Source organism: Callionymus lyra, chromosome 7 (genome assembly GCF_982586985.1).
Source record: "Callionymus lyra chromosome 7, fCalLyr1.hap1.1, whole genome shotgun sequence".
Taxonomy (NCBI): domain Eukaryota; kingdom Metazoa; phylum Chordata; class Actinopteri; order Syngnathiformes; family Callionymidae; genus Callionymus; species Callionymus lyra.
Window position 1 is genome coordinate 20,505,888 of NC_141824.1, and position 18,404 is coordinate 20,524,291.

The following is an 18,404-nucleotide window of genomic DNA, read 5'->3' on the forward strand; positions in this document are numbered from 1 at the left end:
TTTTTATTTGTTCAGACTTTTCCTTGATTTTCTGGAACTCCTGTTGTGTTATCAGTTTTATCTTGATCTTTAAAGTATATACTTTATTGAGTATTGTTTTGATTGTTTAAGCGCTTTGTGACCCTGGTCTGGAAAAGCGCTATACAAATAAAAATTACTTAATTACTTACTTACTTACTTTATTGTATCATCTGTATGTTTCCATTTGTACAAAAAAACCTCTCTTTATTGAAATATTTACATTAGAAAATGATCTTAAACCCCGCCCACTGAAAATTCTTAATTCAAAATCTTGTTTACCATAACCACGCCCACTCCGCTGTGATTGGACAAGCATCAAGGTTTGTCACCACTTGCGTCAATACAGAAAGTCTTCACCTCCAAGGAACTCGTTGTATAAACAAAGCGGGCATGATTAAAGCTGGCTGGAGGAGGAGCAAAGCCATTATTATTACGTCATTATGGACTCCGCTCTCGTAACCTCTCGTTCGCCGAGATTTTAAACGGGGGAGAGCTTTACAGAGTAATCAGTTCAAAACATCATGATGAGGGACTTTTACCACGTCTTGGAGGAGAGTTTGTTTTTCACATTAGTTGCACTTTAAAATGACAACATTGATACTATAATACATTTGTAGAAAATAAAAGATAAGAATCTAAATGCTGTGATGTTTTCAGTGTATACAATTATCCTCAAACTCTGTTTCTGTCTAAGAGCAGCTCTACACTGTGATCATGGACCTCTTCATTGTCCTTGGTTTTTTAGATCAAACATTTTTTTTTGTTTATAAAATATTTTAATACAAGTTTGAAATCGCATTGACTTCGTGTTCAAGTACACTCCTTAGTTTTGGGAATCACAGATTGTATTGATGGTCAGTAATGGGCTGTTACCAGCGCGGCAGGTCCTTCATCCTTCACAGTGTCTCCTGATCTGATCCAACATCTGGTCCACCAACCTAAGACAGCATTTGGCTCAGGGCTCTCCTAGAAAGTTAGTTCTTCAAAATGGAGGTGGAAGTCGCTGAAGATGCTTTTTTTCCCCCAGACTTGTCAGAGCGTCAGGGAAGCATGACGTAGTTTTCAGCGATCTCCAGCATGTAAAGGTTGGAGAACCCGGCGTGGTCGCCGGTCCGCCTGGTCTCCATGACAACGACTCTGCTAAGGAGGTAAATGATCCGAGACTTTTATCAGCCACACTTTTCATCGTATGGTCAAACTCTGCATCTTGTTCTTTTTAAAAACAATGTTCCTACCTGTCGGACTGGACCAGCCTGTGGATCTTTTTGTAGTCTGTGGACTCCTCCAGGGGCTCAGAAGAACCCTCTCTTTTCCTCAGCCAGCCGTGACGCCACACTCCTAACAAGGTGTCCTCGACATATACTGTAATGGTGAACGAATACAGCTTCAATTACCTGCTGTTTATTTAACTATATTGTCGTCAACCAGTTAGCAAACAAGCTCGATAGCTTTTACAAATTTCCCTCACCTACGGATTCCACCTCGTGAGAGAAGGTGAGCTCGTTGGATCTGTTGTTCTTCGTTTCCCCCTCTAGGCCGACTATATGTACTGATCCTGTGAAAGAAAGGAAAACAGAAGTACACATATTTACATCTTGAAATGTATTTTAAAAAAGGATCTAAGATACATTTTAGGTTCATCTGAAGGTCGAGTTTTTGGAGTGATTGGGTAGAAAGTCAGTCGCAAAAATGTGTGGATATTCCCACGCCTCAGGTCAGGAACTCTCAGAAGACCAGACCGGATGACAAAATGTGTGAAAAATATGTTTCTTTAGTTCTTTATGTTTCTGCCTGACACTCGAAGTATAGCTACATTGAAAACAGCAGGGTGAGCACTTTACAGTATAAGTAAGTTAATAATGAGTAAGGCACAGTGTGGCGTTGGCGAGGAAAAACTTCCTTTTATAAGGCAGAAGCCTTGAGCAGAACCAGACTCGCTGCCAAGGACCCTTTAGGTCGTCACATTTAATCCGGAGGACACGGGGCGAACAGCAGGTTATGACATCAGGGAGCACTTTTCCAGATCTGTGTCTCAAATCGCATACTTCTCTTAGTATGCTAGAAGTTAGTATGCATCAGGATAGTGTACATACTAACTAGTACGCAAATTCTCAACAGATAGTATGTCTCAAATCAAACTCTGCTGCTACACACTAACAGGAAATGACGCGACAGCTTCTTCTTTTACTACTATTTAACGATGGTTTCAACCAGCTGTTGGAACGCTATCGCCACCTGCTGGCAGCTCGTTTTGCAACTTTGGAAGAAGAAATAAAGAAAAAATATGAGAATCGAAATATTCGTGAGATATTTAAGCTGGTATCAGCACCGAAGACGTGTCATCCTCCTACTGCTGCTGAAAATGCACCTGTAAGTATATGAATATATATATGCATTTATATATGACTTCTGTTTAAAACGTCACTAAGATGGCGGCCGTTTAGGGTAGATAGTGTCCATCGAACCATACTCAGTTTTGTGGGCGTTTTAGTGACAATTTAGTGTGCATGGTGCACTTAATTTCGCATACTAAGAATTGAGACGCACTTACACATTAAAAATGCTAACTTTGAGTACGCAAGTATGCGATTTGAGACACCGCACAGGTCAATTTGTGACATCATAGTCCAACTGTTCCAACAAATCGTCATTAGACATCACTTACGTTCTAGGAGGACAAGGAGTGACGTGCTGTCCAACTGGTTGACTTGGACCACATCGGAACACTGTTTCTCTGTCGGACCACAAACAAAAAAGTCTCACTTGAGCTTCACAGAGACGGCAAGAACAGTTGAATATTCATGCTTTCTTAACCCTTGCGTTATCTCAGGGTCAAGTTGACCCGGTGGCCTGAAAGCAAATGTGTCTGTGGTATCCCTTGTGTTGTCTCTGAGTCAAGATGAACAACCTAGCTGACTAATAGTATTTGCAGCAGTAGATGATGAACATTTTGGAGTTTTGGTACCAGTTCAACTGCTAGTCATACTATAAAAGTTAATGTACTAATTGTAGTTGTAGCCACACTAGTAACAGCATGAGTGGAAGTCATTAGCTTTAATAGTATTTGAGCATAAAGTCGTCTATTGTCGAGGTGCTTTTTTTCAGTAACATCATGACAACGTAAGCGTGTAAAAATAGTAGCAGTATCTAAATAAATAATGTATCATCTGTGTTCACCTGATCCCGAGAGGGTGAACCAGGACGTGTTGGAGTTCAGGTTGATGTATTCCACATCCACCGCCGTGTGTGGGCTGGATCCCTCCGAGGCCCGGATACAGACCAGCGGGTACTCCTGCTGCGGGTCCACGACCATCTTGAAGACCCTCAGAGGGTTCGGCAGCGGGAAGTCAAAGGCCTGCAGGTGATGAAGGAACAACACAGGTGGAGCGCCTCTTGTAACAAACTCAAAACAAAACAAAGAGACAAAACTGTCTCTATTGTTTCATTCCATTAACATCATGGATGATATCAGGTGGAAACAGGAAGTGCAGATCACCACTGAGACAAGATGATTGTGTACCTTGATGAACATGAACTTGTGCATGGGCTCGTACCACTGCAGCAGAACCACGCTGAGCTCCAGTGCACAACACAGGAAGACACAACCCTGCTGACTGTCGGCTGTGGGACACATTTGTTGGACACATTCACAATATGACGATGAAGAGCTGAGACTGTTAGGTCGAGTCGAGGGGAATCTCCAAGTCTCACCTACGGAGCAGGTCTTGCAGCCTTTGGTGTCTGGAATCTTGTGAGTCACTGGATTCTTCCTGAGAATGAAAGAAAAAAGTCAATAATTTCGCTCCGTCGACACAGTACAACAAATGAGTCAGGAGAGTCACCGTGGCAACAGCCTGTGCGTCGGCAGGCCGACCATCCGCTGGTCTCTTCGCGCTTGTTCGTACAATTCCTTCAGAGCGTGAGCGTGCAGCTGCGAGGACTTGCCTGACCAAAAACCGAACACAGGGTTCAAGGACGCAGAGGAGTTTATGATGAGGTTAAAAAAAAAAAGAGCTCTCACCGGACACGGACATGAGCACGTTGTTGCTGCTGTAGACCCAGCTGCAGCGGCCCGGGTACAACTGGAAGAGAGTCGCAGTGACACTCAGGACCAGCAGTCACACCCAAAGTATCAGAAGCAATCGATTCTTTTTTTTTGTTATCTCCATATGAGTCAGATCCTGTCCTACTTCATCATCAAACACCGATGGTCCAAAAAAACATCTTATAATATTTTATTGGTTGTGAGAGTTTGTCCTCACATGTTGTTGCTTACATCAAAATAAACCTCAAACAAAAGTTTAAAAAAGACAAAAGGTCACATCAGACGCAGTTCGGCGACGTTTGTTTCGCCGCTCAATACGAGTGGTCGTTGGTTTGTGGCAACAAACTGACTTCCTACTGTCTACTAACTTATGTTTATAAAAGTAGGTCAACCCTGCAAGTGGAAAGTAAAAATGGCGAATTGGAGAAGCAGAATGACCCCAATAAATCAACATATTACCTTTTATGTTACAGTTACAGTATTTGCAGCAAAATAAAATCAGGAAGTGGGTAAACTCACAAAACACTAAAACAATAACATACATTGGTGCCGCTAGCTTGATTTAAAACAACATATTCACTTCTAATTTGATTTATTACAACGGATTAAGATGAAACTTGAAGTAAAGTGTCTAAAATTCTCCAGCACAAAGAGTTTTCTAGCTAATGGTCTTGGCGGCTGACTCACTAAAATACCGTTAATAAAGAGCTAGCTATGTTCCAGTTATTTGCAGCAAAACAAAATCAGGAAGTGGGTTAACTACGGAAGTGCAACAGTCTTTTTAATGAGACTAACCTGGATAAATAAAGGATATATAAAAAAAAAAAATTTAACTCAATGATTTCAATATTGAAAGGTAGACAATACTAAAAGACAACCAAGCTACTTGATTGAACATTCAGACAATCATATAACACGCAGTAGCTCTTTTGGTATCGCTAGATGTCGCTGTTATACCATTCATTTTAATGCTGAATTTAAAAGGCTACAAATGACAAATATTATTTTTTTTAAATTAGAATATCAATCTCTATGTGAAAAAAAAACAAGTTAATCATTTTTGAAAATATTCAAATGATTAAAAATAAATAAAAGCAACCTTTCAATATAAAAAACATTAAATTCAAATGGCACTGATATACTTTAAGTTAACTTTTGCTTTACAGCCACACTGTCAGAATGAATCTGAACACGTTTGTATTTAAATCTTAAAGTGAAACAACTGTACCCACAGACTACTATCCGTTGGACCCTATATCACATTTCCTTAAAGAGTCTCCACAGAGTCTCCACCATCCAAACTCCAGCTTCTAATTCATCTCCTCTGAGGAGCCCATCTCTTCATCCAGTTCTCACCAGCTCCATCGTGGCCTCGTTGCTGTTCAGGTTGAGGGTGTAGATCCCTTCTTCCGCCGCCAGGATCAGATGTTTGTCTTGAGGAACGAAGAGGGGAAGCGTTAAAACCAACAATGTCCAGCTGAGAAAAAACATCTCACCCAACCTTTGCTGGCTGGGTTGTCCCAAGTGGTGGAGCTGTTTATCTTCAGCGGGCAGCCGTTGAAGATCTTCTTGAAGTAGACCAGAGGTTTCTTCGTGACGGAACTGTCGGGCGACTCCTGAACTCAAGAGAACGATGACGATCAGACTGACTCGAGGAGGGTCGCCCCGCTTTGTATGCACCCTTACCAGAGAGATGGGGCGCCGTCTGTGAGTGGATTTCGGTGGGAGCTTGGGGGGACGCTGCTCTCCAGACTCCGGTTCTAACCAGTGTCCTGCAAACACACGCTCGGATATTATAATCTAGTAAACCTTCAGGTCTTCTTTCTTGATGGTCTCACCTGAATGCCGAGCGGGTCTGGGCTTTGCCACGGGATTAACATGAGTCCCACTGGAGGTTCTGATCAGGGGGGACGGCGCGTGCAGGGAGACGCTCCTCAAAGGCTCATCATCGTACGCCACACTTTCCCAGGAGCGAGTTCTACCTTTGGGCTGCGGGGACAAACGCATCGACTTTTAATGGGCCCTCCCCCAGAAGACTGAGATACTCACCTTTGGTGGGAGAGGAGGAGGAACTTCTTCGGCGGGTGGAGGATAAAAGGAGACGCTGCAGGTGAAGATCAATAATAAACTGATTATGAAGAAACGTGCGTGTGGATGTGGTGGTCATGTGATTCAACTCACCTTTGACCCTGCAACGTGGGGCTGAGGAAGACAAGTAAGTAAGTAAGTAATTTTTATTTGTATACCAGGGTCACAAAGCGCTTAAACAATCAAAACAATTAACAATAAAGTATATACTTTAAAGATCAAGATAAAACTGATAACAACACAGGAGTTCCAGAAAATTAAGGAAAAGCCTGAACAAATAAAAACATCTTAAGATGTTTCTTGAAGGAGTCAGTAGATCATCAAACACAGAGGGAGAGGAAGATCGTTCGAAAGCTTAGGAGCAACAGCCTGGAAGGATTTCTCTCCTCTGGTCCAGAAGTGTGTTCAGGAACCATAAGTAGATTCTGATCCACAGACCTCAGAGCCCGAGCTGGGGTGTAAGGCTGGATCAGATCACTGATGTAAGGAGGAGCCTGACCATGAATAGATCTGAAAGTAAGAACCAGAATTTTAAAGCTGACCCTGAAAGAAACTGGCAGCCAGTGAAGAGTTTTAAGGATCGGAGAAATGTGAGTTCTTCTACTAGAGCGGGTTAGAATTCTTGCTGCAGAGTTTTGTAGTAACTGCAGGCGAGATAGCTCCTTCTTATTAAGACATGAAAATAAAGTGTTGCAGTAGTCCAGGCGAGAAGACACAAACGCATGGATTACAAGCTCCAGATCATGTTCCGACAACATTTTCCTACAAGGTCAATTAAACTCAGAAGTTCAAGATGATCTGTTCTGAATTCTTACACGTCAATGTCGTCGTAGTCGTCAGAGTCGCTGTCCTGACACCTGTCAGTATCATCGCGATCGTTGCGGATGCTCGGCGACGGTCTGAGCTGGAAGAAGAACGGACTCGTAAAGAAGACAGAAAACTTTGATCCGATATCAAACGTGTGTTTGTGGGACTCACTGTGTGTTCCGGTGACAGTCTCCTGACGGGCCTCTGCGTGTAGATCTGATCACCTGCACGACAAGAACTTACTTTGTACGGTTTTTAACATATATTTAGTCTTAGATCTAAATGACTCAAGAAAAACTTTTAGTAATTTGGAGCATTTAAAATGATTTCAATGTCCAGTTACACATATATTGGGTTCGTAATTTACATTTAAATCATAAAAAATGATTTTATTCATCATGTTAAATAAGACCATATTAACACGAAAACATTTACATTGGTGCCACTAGCTTGATTTAAAACTACATATTCACTTCTTATTTGATTAATTACGACAGATTAAGATGACACTTGAAGTAAAGTGTCTAAAATTCTCCAGCACAAAGAATTTTCTAGCTAATGGTCTTGGCGGCTGACTCGCTAAAATACATTGAATAAAGAGCTAGCTTATTAAAATGATTCAGCCTAACTTGTACATTATAGCATCTTAGCTGCTACAATGTGTAAATTCTATAGATTAGTAAAAAATAATGTGATTCATTATGTTAAAAACTAGAACCCTGCGTGGGAAAAAAGACTTGTTAGCTTATCCACTTACACGCTAACTAGCTAAAATTCATCACATTCTCAGCTAATGATGAGGTAGGTCAAATTTTGATGTTCATTTGTAGCTAGCTATAGCAAGATTGCTAACCGACAGTAAGCAGCTAACTCTTTAAAACTACACTAAATCATCAACTAGGTTGTTTAAATTATTCAGCTTAACATGTAGGTAACTAAATGATCTCTAAATGGTGTAATTACTATAAATTAATTTGTTTAAATAATGTGTTTTATCATGTTAGAAACTAGAACTCTGGAGCACAAGTGTGTTAGCTAATAGATGCTAACTGGCTATGTCTGGATTACTACCGGAAAGGATCAAAAAACTAAAATCTTACTATGTTTTTAAAGTTGATAAAATATTAAAAATGTGATTTTCCTGTTAATTTATCAGATTATATTACAATGTATTACTATTAGATTGTAAGTGTCAGTTAAATGCAATGATTTGTTATATTCACACAATTGAACAACAGCAAATCCAAATAAAATACAGAGTAACTGTAGACATTTGACGTCATATATTTGTGCTTTTAGAAAATAATTCACATTAAGCTTAAACTGCATTACTTCTCAATGAATGGAAATTAAAAAAATATATATGAATGTTGATAAAGCTGATTAATCAATTTATTCAAAACAAATTACGTTTAAGTGTCGTAAGTAACTATGTTTTAAGTCAAAGATGTTTATTTTTCTGCAGCGTTTTTCAATAAAGTTTTTTAAATTAAAAACTCAGATCAATTCATTGGTTTGGCACTGTTTCCTGCTCACAGCCAGAGCATATACTGTAGGCTGACCCGTATCCTGCACTGACAAGTTGAACTAATCTGAAACTAGCTAGCGACTGAGTTTCCTGACGTTTTCCTGACAAGATCAAGCGAGAAGATGAGTTTCCTTACAGCTGGCGTCAGAGTTGGTCCTCTCCGCCTGGGTGTGTTTGCTCATCGACAGGATCCTCTTCAGGGATCTGAGCTCTGCCACCTACAGGGAACAACAACACATGTGTTGAAGTTGTAACATTGTGTCATAACTGTTGGGTCCGTCATAAAGGTCTGACTTGAGGGACGTAAAAAGACCCCCCAACAGATTCAAACCTCACCTCCTGGTCGTCGTCTTCGCTCACCAGGCAGGGTTTCTCAGGATGCCGACTTTTCTCCAGCAGTTCCAGGGTCAGTGCCCGGGTCAGACCCGGCTGGGTGACGAACGAGTGCTGCAGGGAAGACGGTTAATAAGTACACGTTTGAATTTGTTTGGATTTCAGAAAAACCAAGACCATGTCTAGGTGGACTGAACATTACTCACTGAGAGCATTTTGTGGGCGCCAGGTCTCCTCTTAGGGTTCTTCACCAACATGGCCTTCACGAAGGAGTAGAAGGTTGAGGACCTGCAGCAGGAGACAACAGACGTCAAGGTGAGCCCTCAGGGGAGCTACAGGGTCGTGTTTACCATTTGGACCGGTCCTTTAGTTTGGGGGGCTGGTAGCTGTTCTTGGACATGAGGAACAGAACCCTGCAGTAGAACAACAGGTGGTCGGTGAGATGTGTGCTCACTCGGACTGGGTCCCTGGACCAGATCCTGGTCTCTTACCTCAGCGGGTGGACGTCAAACAAGGGCGGCTGCACCTCCGCCAGCTCGATGGTAGTGATGCCCACGGACCAGATATCACAGAGCTCATTGTACCCGCCCTTGATCTCCACCGCAGCCACCTCTGGCGCCATCCTGTGGTGGGAAGACGGACAGACAGGAAGATGCGTTTAGACTGGAGAACTTCTACTACTGGTAATACATTTACTTCTTCCTCATTTCTACAATTACCTTTTCCCCACTACTACTACAACTGACAGTTGTTGGTTTTATTTGAACAGCAGATAAACGTCTTCATAACCAGATAACTTAGTGGGGGGGGCACTGGTTACCACATCAACCGATATGGTGCGAACAAGACAGTGAACTCCCATGATGCCTTCAAAAACACTGCTCTATTCAGTGAAAAGTCATTTGTCTCTTCAATTGTGTATTGTGCTGTCAAAGTGATCGACATCTGTGATTACTCGCTCGGCTGGGCGGCAAAGAATTATGTGATCTGTTCGGGTCACTGTTACTGCAAGGTTTGTTGAGAGACATGGCATTTCATATCCGATGTAGAGTTCGCAAGTTCAAATAAATGTTGTTAATTTAAATATATGAAAAATGTAATACTTCTCTGCAGATTTTTTATAACGGATAGTATTTTCACTACTTAACCCCTGTGATAAACAAGGGACCACTGTACTGCTAATTATTTTACGATTTCTACTACATTTACCAATTCTTCTACATTCTACTTCTATATCTACTTACAACTGCTTATACCAACAAATTTTACTGCAACTTTATTGAAAAATAAATTAAACTATAAAAGATGTCACTGCTAAAACTTCAACAACTTTCTCCATTTTTTAATTCTCCTACTTATACTACCTTGACCACTAGGGTGGGACCTGAACCTGCAACCAATATGGCTTTGAACACTCACCAGTATGGTGTTCCGATGAAGGACATCCTGCGGGCCAGCGTGGCTGTGATCTGAGCCGAGATCCCGAAATCAGCTTATAAAAAACAACAAACAAAAAGTTTAGAACTTCTTGGACAAAATAACTAAACTAGAAAAGCACTCAGTGGTCGCAGTAGTACTTAATCTGATATAATTTGATTTAAAATATAACTTTCAGAACTCACTTAGAGAACAAAGAGAGTGAGAAACTTAAATTGATTCGTAAATCCAGATGGTATTTCTGAACACCATCGAAATGTATCCATTTAATCCCTTCATGACTATGAACAATTCACGAAAATGTGATTAGAAACACACAGAAGGAAATTTCTCCACCTACCTAACTTCACCTCTCCGTGGTCATTGAGGAGGATGTTGGCGCCCTGAGACACACACACACACACACACACACACACACACACACACACACACACACACACACACACACACACACACACACACACACACAAAGCTTGTGAAATGATCACAGTATGTAGAAGTTGAGATAAGCATATTTCACTGTGTTTCTCCTCCTCACGCTTTCATTGAAAGCAACAAAGTAAAAAGTCACCTTGATGTCTCGGTGCATCTTCTTCTGCGCGTGCAGATAATCCACACCCTGGTGACACAAACAAACACCGGAGTTTAAGAACATCCGCCTGTATATGCCGACTAAGAAAAGGTCGTGACCTGCAGCATCTCTCGACAGATGTAAGCGATCTGGGTCTCGGTCAGCGGGCCGGTCACTGCAGGGGGTTCGAACACACACACTATCATCATACAGTTTGTGGTCATATCGTGTTTCTGCCTCAGAGATCTAACCAGTCGTGTTACATCCAGTGGACCTCTGTAGAAGTGTTGCAGGCAACGACAAAACTTCCTCAAAGTCTTAGCAGGAAAACACTACAAGCGTAACATTTTACATGGAAGGACAAGTCTAGCTTCATTTGTTGCCCTTAGCTGTTTGTATTTTCCTTTAATCTGATGTCTAAATATCATCAGTTCTTAGCAATGGTCTCATGTAGAAATATTATTTCTATATCAAGTCTTGTTATTTCACTTTATTTCAAAATATGTTCCTTCAAAAATATATCTAGTAACTGAATAAAAATGATTCATTAAAAAAGTCATACAAGGAGGAAACTTTAACAAGTTAGTTTTAGAACTTGTTCCAAGACGGGGGGTTGTGAGACCCCTCAAAGTTTATGCAGTACTCAACAATACGGATGTTTGTGGCCCAATAATAGTGTTTTTATTTTTAATTAATTTTTTTAAATATACATATATATATATATTACATACCGAGGGCCTCATCAATACAGTCAAAGGGCCACACTGGGCCTGTGTTTCATGTCCTCGCAGCTTCATTCTCTAGTCAATCCGTTTCAAACCGCAAGACTCGCCTGTATAGATGTCCTGAAGTGAACCTCCGCCACAGAACTCCATGCAGATCCACAGCTTGTGAGTCCTACAGATGGAGACATGGAGCTCAGAGAAGAAGGACGTGTGCGAGAAGAGTGACGGAGGAAGAAACCGACCGTATGTAACTGCCGTAGTACGCCACGATGTTGGGGTGCATGCAGCTCCTCACGATGACGATCTCTTGCTGGATGATGGAGAAGTCGTCCTCTGGGGAACCAGAAGATTTAATTCCGTTCCACAATTCCACAAACTGACTTGTTTAGTCAGGGTGAGTTAAAGTTAATTCATATTCTGGCCACCAGAGGGCGATATCAGACGCTGTTTTTACAGGATGTTGAAGAGGTTTGACTACTATTTAGGTTCTGGTAGAACCACATTATAGGGTCGTATGGTCCAACTCCACTCTTCTATCTTCCTGTCCACACGCAGGATGAACTGAACAGGTAAATCTCACCTGGTTCCATTTTGATTATCTTGATGGCGGCCAGTTCTCCACTCTGCTTGTTCCGGGCCTAAAAAAAAAACAGAACCACAGACAAGTTCATACACAAGAAATTCATTCCTCCTTGAGTATTTTGGGTCAAACATCCAAAGGTGTCAGAACTCAAAGCCCATAATCAAACATGATCCATTTTTATACTTTAATTCTGACCTAATGACAAGGGATGGATGTCAATACACCACACCATGATGGCACTGGTCCCGACTGGTAGTAACTAGTAATAAGCAGAACCAAAAGTGTTTTTTTTTACATGTTTCTCTGTCCAAAAATACATTCATATCTGTGACACCACGTTCTCACTCCACTTCTCGTGCGCACACTCTCGAAAAGTTTGTCGCAAATGAAAACATTGGAGCGCAACAGCTGTTGTATATTGTTGTATATAGTTGTATATTGACAAAATAGTTTTTCGGTACGTTAAGGAGAGGTGAAGTTAATGGAGAAGTTAAAAAAAAAAAAATCACTTAAAAACAGATTTTATTCCAAAATGTAAATCCGAAAATTAAAGTTTAAGTGTCAATCATTTGACATTTTGTTCGCCCCATACATTTGAGTTTCACATCACGACCTCTTCAGAGGTGTTGAAGAAGAGAGTGCAGGCGGGGTGGAGCAGCAGAAAAACTTGAGGTCGAAAAAGATCATGATTTGACAAAAAAAAAACGTAGATGAAATTTGTTACAACAATCTTCAATTTCACTCAACTTTATTCAGATTGATCAGCAGAATAACTGGAGTTTCATTTGTTCCACGCAGAAGAAACAACATCATGTGTTTTTGTGTGTGTGGAAATGGTTGGTGGTCCGGTGGAACTTATTGAACTTCCGTTCCAACCGGTTCATCTTGAGGTCTGACTGATGTATTTTTGGCTCATGTCTGTGATATCTTCACCGCTGCCCAGTTCTCCTGTACAGGTCTTCATCTGGAGGACCAGAACCCACCAGAACTGATCTGACGTTCACTCGTCTTCATGGTTCGATTCCTTCCTTCGCTCAAATCTCTGGTCGTGTTTCTAACTGTCACAGCTTCCTGGATCTCAGGAACTCACTTCTACACACACACACACACACACACACACACACACACACACACACACACACACACACACACACACACACACACACACAGGTGCAGCCGCAGTCAGGCTTCAAGAGGAAACTCGACTCATCACAGTTGATTTGACTGTTAGTTCTCAGTCACTCCCTTCATCTGCTCGAGTCAAAGTGATGACTCGCAGTTCTGCAGAAGATCCGGACCTCGGCTCGTTGACCCGGGTCACTGTTCGGGTCTTAAATATCTACTGAGTGCAGAGCGGGATGAGTGTACGACGCTACGAGCGGGAATGTGCAGCGTTTGTCGAAAGAAATGAAAAATAAACGAAGATTTATTGATCATTTTTCTTCGGTTCATTTAGAATCACCCAAATTACAGTCTGTCCCACCGAGTCATTTAATGTGGCCCACAAGAGCTTATAGTGATGAGTTCACACTAAACTTGAATTTCTACTCATTTCGACTAAAGGTTGGGATTATTTTCAGAGTAATCTGTTCCTTTTTAGAGTTATAGACAAAAATGTTTGTTCATTTTAATGTAGCGACTGGAGCTCAGTTGTCTTCGTCTTCATCTTAGTCCAAAAAGACACTTAAAAACATCCAAATACCTCCATACTGCTTGTTTTGTTATTATAATTCGACAAGAGGATTTTTTCTGTCTATAGACAATAAACACTGTAAGCTCTTGCTGTATTTACGTGAAGTGTTTTACCGTTTGTGTAGCATGTTAGTCTTTTAGCTTCAGCTAAAAACAAGCTTAAATTATAGGCTTGTTTAATTTTTGTCTGAAAAATTCCTAATGTCCAGGCTTCAATACAAGATGGACGTCACAGACGAGCAGTATGAAGGTATTTGGATGTTTTTAAGTGTCTTTTTGGACAGAGATGAAGACGAAAACAACTGAGCTCCAGTCGCTACATTAAAATGAACAAACATTTTTTGTCTATAACTCTAAAAAGGAACAGATTACTGTGAAAATAATCTCCACCCTTAGTTGACATAATCAGAACTATCCCTTAAACCCTTGTATTATCTAAGGGGCAAAGTGACCCAGTGACTGAAAACAAATGTGCTTGTGGTATCCCTTTTGTTGTCTCTGGGTCAAGGTGAACGACCTCCCTGGCTTCCGTAAATACGTATGCAGTGGTGGAGGTCAACATTTGTTTTTCAGTCATTCAAGGGTTAAGAAACAGTGGGAAGCGTAGAGGTCAGATTTCTATGTGAAGTAAGGGTCTGAGATAAATGCCAATCAAACCCTATTCTGGACATTTTCCAGGTGACCTATGACCTCAGTCGACTCAGAGCCCCACCACGAGCAGAGGAAGTGGTCCACCTCTGTGCAAACATCACGCAGCAAAAGTTCCACTGACGAGATCCCCGTGAGATTTTTTTTGGAGGTCACGACCCGACAGAATGCAGGGTGAGAGAAGAAAGCTTTACCTCAGAGGCTCCACCAGTGACATCATCTGTGGTCTGAAGACCACGTCTGTGTGAGGTCACACGCCTGAGGTGGATCATCAAGTACGTGCGGAATCAAAACCATAAGGACATCGGTTGTCTTCACGTCTGACGGTTTTGTGTTGTTTTGCTTTTGTTTTTTTCCGTCTTCCTATGAATGTCCTGTCATCAAATCTTCTTTTTTTCCTTCTCTTTCTTCTTTATCTTCACAATGTTTTCATTCTTTGTCATTTTCTTCTTCCTTTTGTTCATTCTGCATCTTCTTTGTCCGCCGATCTGTCTCTTTTCGATACAGATTCCTTATCACTTGATCTATAGTCATATATTAAAAATAACGCCACTGTTTTTGATTCAATAAAAAAATCATAAAGTTTTTACTTCAATAAAAAAAACGTCTTAACTTTTTTTACTTAATTATAAAAAAAATTCAAAACGTTTTTCAATTAAATTAAAAAAACTTCTTACATTTTTTGACTTGATCAACTGATCAAAATCTAAATGTTTATCAATTCAATAAAAAAATAGACTGTTTTCAATACAATGGAATTAAATAATTAAGACATAAATGTCTACTTCAGTTAAAGAAAGTTTAAACTAAAAAAAGTTCACTTTTATTTTTAATTGAAAATATTCTTTTGATTTAAGCCATTTTTCTTTAATTAGTTATTTTGTCAATTTAAATTATTATTAATTTTCAATCAACAATTTTTTTAAAACAGCGGAACAAATCTACCTCCATTTGCTTGACCTTCCTTTTAAATTGTCTCTAAGGTCGGACCAGGAGGTCTTTTAGATTTTACAAATAAATCTGACTTAATCATTGATCATCAACTGATCGTGTGATTGATCACGTGATGTGGCAGCCATTTTGTTTTCCTGAACACTTTCTAGTTTATCTATCAAAACAAATCAATTTCCTGCTTCTGTCAGCGACTGTAAATCAGTCTAAACTGGTTTCTTCTCCTTCGTCGGCAGATGTTAAGCCGGTGCTGTGATCTGGTACCAACGACCCAGAAAACACTTCAGCCACTTCCTGTTCTCGCTGTGGAGCGACAGGTTGAACCTGTCTGTGTGCGGCTCTGACTGTCGTGCATCTAAGAGAGAAAGAAATGTTGCCCGAGGTATTTAAGAGGGAACCACGAGTCACAGCGACACACAGGTTGTTGAAAACCTGAAGTTGGTTTAGAGAAGTTACGTTTATTGTTGTGTTAAACTGATTTGAACGAGTATTTGTGTAGCATGTGCTTAAAGTTGTGTTTGTGTGTTCGTGTATGTGTGTGTCACCATGCATGCCTTTGTGTATTTGTGTGTTTGTTGCGATGTGTGCAGTTTTGTTAGTGTGTGTATTGGTGCAAGTGTTTGTGTTTTACCATGCATACAGTTGTGTTGGTGTATTTGTGTATCTGCATGTGTGTGGGTCACTATGTGTACAGTTGGGTATGTGTGTGTGTGTGCATTTGTCACCATGCATACGGTTGAGTTTTCAAATTTGTGTAGGTGCATGTGTGTGGGTCACCATGTGTGCAGTTGTGTATGTGTGTGTGTGCATTTGTCACCATGCATACGGTTGTGTTTTCTGATTTGTGTAGGTGCATGTGTGGGGGTCACCATGTATGCAGTTGTGTTTATGTATATGTGTGTTTCATCATGTTACGTTTTTTGTGTATTTGTCTATCTGCATGTGTGCAGTTGTCTGTGTGTGTGTGTGTGTGTGTCACCATGCATGTATACACTTGTGTTTTTTGTATTCGTGTATCTGCATTTGTGTGGGTCACTATGTGTGCAGTTGTGTGTGTGTGCATGCGTCACCATGCATATGGTTGTGTATGTAGATGTGTGTATGTGCATGTGGTTGGCTCACCATGTATGCAGTTGTGTTTGTGTATGTGTTTATATGTGTGTGTTTCATCATGTGTGCAGTTGTTTTTTTGTGTGTATTTGTGTATGTGTGAGCATGTGCGTGTGAATGTGTCTCACCATGCATATAGTTGTGTTTGTGTATTTGAGCATGTGTGTGTGTCACCATGCGTGCAGTAGTTATTGTGTATTTAAGAGTTACAAAGCACTTAAACAACAAAACAATAATCAGTTAATAATACAGTACATACTATTTAAAAACTTTAAAAGATCAGTAAATAATTGTGACAAACATATGTGCCTGTGAATGTGTCACCATGCATATAGTTGTGTTTGTATATTCGTGTATATGTGTGTGTCACCATGCGTGCAGTTGTGTGTATGAATTTGTTTATTTGCATGAAAGTATCTCAGTGCATGTGTGTTTGTTTGTCGGTTCATGTAGGTATGTGTTTGTTTGTCTGTGCATGTGTGTGCCTATGGATGTGTGTGTGTTTGTCTGTGCATGTGTGTGTGTGTCTATGGATGTGTGTTTGTTGGTGTCTGTGTTTATGGTGGCTGTGAGTGTTCGTGTGTGTGTACGTGTCTCGCTTTGACTCTATCATGTTTGTGTGTAAATATGAATGCCTCTGTGTGTGTGTGGTTCTTTGTGTGTCTCTCTCTATGAACGTATGTGTGTGTTTGTGTCCGTGAAAGTTCAAGTATCTAATGTCTTGTTTTTGAGTGTGTGTGGTTCTGCATGTGTGTGTGTGTGTGAGAGGGGGAGGAGGCCACAGAGGAAGCTTCTGCCTTCACACTTGTTTTGCATCGATGACAATCAGGTTCACACAAAAAAAAGCCACACAAGTTGAAAGACTGACCCACCAGGGAGGCAGGGAGTCGAGGTTTGGTAAACGCCAGCTGCAAACTGCGTCAGCAGTAGGATGGTCACATGTCCATAAATTGAAGGAGAGGCATAATGGAACCAAGGATGAAGAGACAGACTTTGATACTTTCGACTCGTCCCACCATTTCCTGCCGCATTAAAAAACAGTTCGCCTCCACAAGTCAACTTAGTTCGATGTGATTGGCCCCTGGAAACCTCTCCTTGTGACCTCCATAGTGACCTTGATAGTTCATCGTCCATCGGAACTATCCGCCTCACAGACCTGGACCAGTGTCAATCAAGTTTTTTTTTTTTAAATTTGTGTTAAGGTTTTTTCAGAGTTGTGTGACGAGAGAGTGTGTGTCTTCTTCATCACACTAAGTGTGTGTATTCTCATCATTATGGTGGATCTGGTCAACACTAGCTCTGCCCCTGTGACCTCACATCAGAGTGGAGACAGAATCATGACCAGTCAACAATTTACATTAAAAACCAAATCTTTCATTCTCCTCAGTCGTTCAACAGAGACTCTGATTAGAGCTTTTGGGACAGTTAATTTGAATGAAAGCGCTTGACTCTGATTAAAAAAATAAGATGAATTGTGAATCGACAGAGCAGAACAAGACAAGATCAGTCAAATTCTCTAGAAGTCTAGATAAACCACGTCAGTGATCGAAGATGTACTTCCTTTTTAACCAGGGACTCAATGTCACCGTGACCAGGCTCACCTTGTACACGTCCCCGTAGGTTCCTCCTCCCACCTTCACCAGCAGCTCAAAGTCCTCTTGGGGGTTCCTGGTGGAGATGTCCAGGGAGGACATGTTGGGGTAATCCATAGTCAAGGCTCAGCTCAGGCGTCGTCACACACACGGACACACAAACATGTTTCTCCGCCGCCTCAACGCGAGCCAGGAACTTCGAAAGCACCGACCCGAACCTGTCATTCAGCTTCTGACGCACACACACACACACACACACACACCTTCCTCTTT

General features: G+C 41.1%; 1 protein-coding gene across 2 annotated transcripts; it reads right to left on the reverse strand.

Annotated features, from left to right (window-relative positions):
- Positions 1 to 412: 412 nt before the first annotated feature.
- On the reverse strand, positions 413 to 18,372 carry map4k1 (mitogen-activated protein kinase kinase kinase kinase 1). Of its 2 annotated transcripts, none has more exons than XM_087795317.1 (30): positions 18,141 to 18,372; positions 12,136 to 12,193; positions 11,798 to 11,888; positions 11,663 to 11,727; positions 10,950 to 11,005; positions 10,831 to 10,878; positions 10,600 to 10,642; positions 10,242 to 10,314; positions 9,314 to 9,445; positions 9,173 to 9,235; positions 9,029 to 9,110; positions 8,826 to 8,936; positions 8,626 to 8,707; positions 7,133 to 7,185; positions 6,970 to 7,058; positions 6,248 to 6,268; positions 6,116 to 6,170; positions 5,905 to 6,055; positions 5,753 to 5,838; positions 5,568 to 5,682; positions 5,423 to 5,499; positions 4,043 to 4,103; positions 3,864 to 3,966; positions 3,733 to 3,791; positions 3,542 to 3,642; positions 3,199 to 3,376; positions 2,687 to 2,755; positions 1,490 to 1,576; positions 1,257 to 1,383; positions 413 to 1,158 (listed from the first exon to the last, which is right to left on the reverse strand). In XM_087795317.1, exons 1-30 carry the CDS (start codon positions 18,246 to 18,248, stop codon positions 1,062 to 1,064), a joined length of 2,541 nt encoding a protein of 846 aa, XP_087651443.1. In that variant the 5' UTR covers positions 18,249 to 18,372; the 3' UTR covers positions 413 to 1,061. The 2 variants fall into 2 exon arrangements, with proteins under 2 accessions (XP_087651443.1, XP_087651442.1); XM_087795316.1 differs by having other exon boundaries at positions 413 to 1,161.
- Between the last annotated feature and the right edge of the window lie 32 nt (positions 18,373 to 18,404).

What these genes read in the sequence shown, in the direction of transcription:
- map4k1 (XM_087795316.1), bottom strand. Translation starts at nt 18,248, where the DNA reads ATGGATTACCCCAACATGTCCTCCCTGGACATCTCCACCAGGAACCCC. An exon ending in TACTACGGCAGTTACATACG is followed by an intron (nt 11,728 to 11,797) that starts GTCGGTTTCTTC and finishes CTCCATCTGTAG; the next exon opens with GACTCACAAGCTGTGGATCT. An exon ending in GACTACGACGACATTGACGT is followed by an intron (nt 6,269 to 6,969) that starts GTAAGAATTCAG and finishes TGTCTTCCTCAG; the next exon opens with CCCCACGTTGCAGGGTCAAA.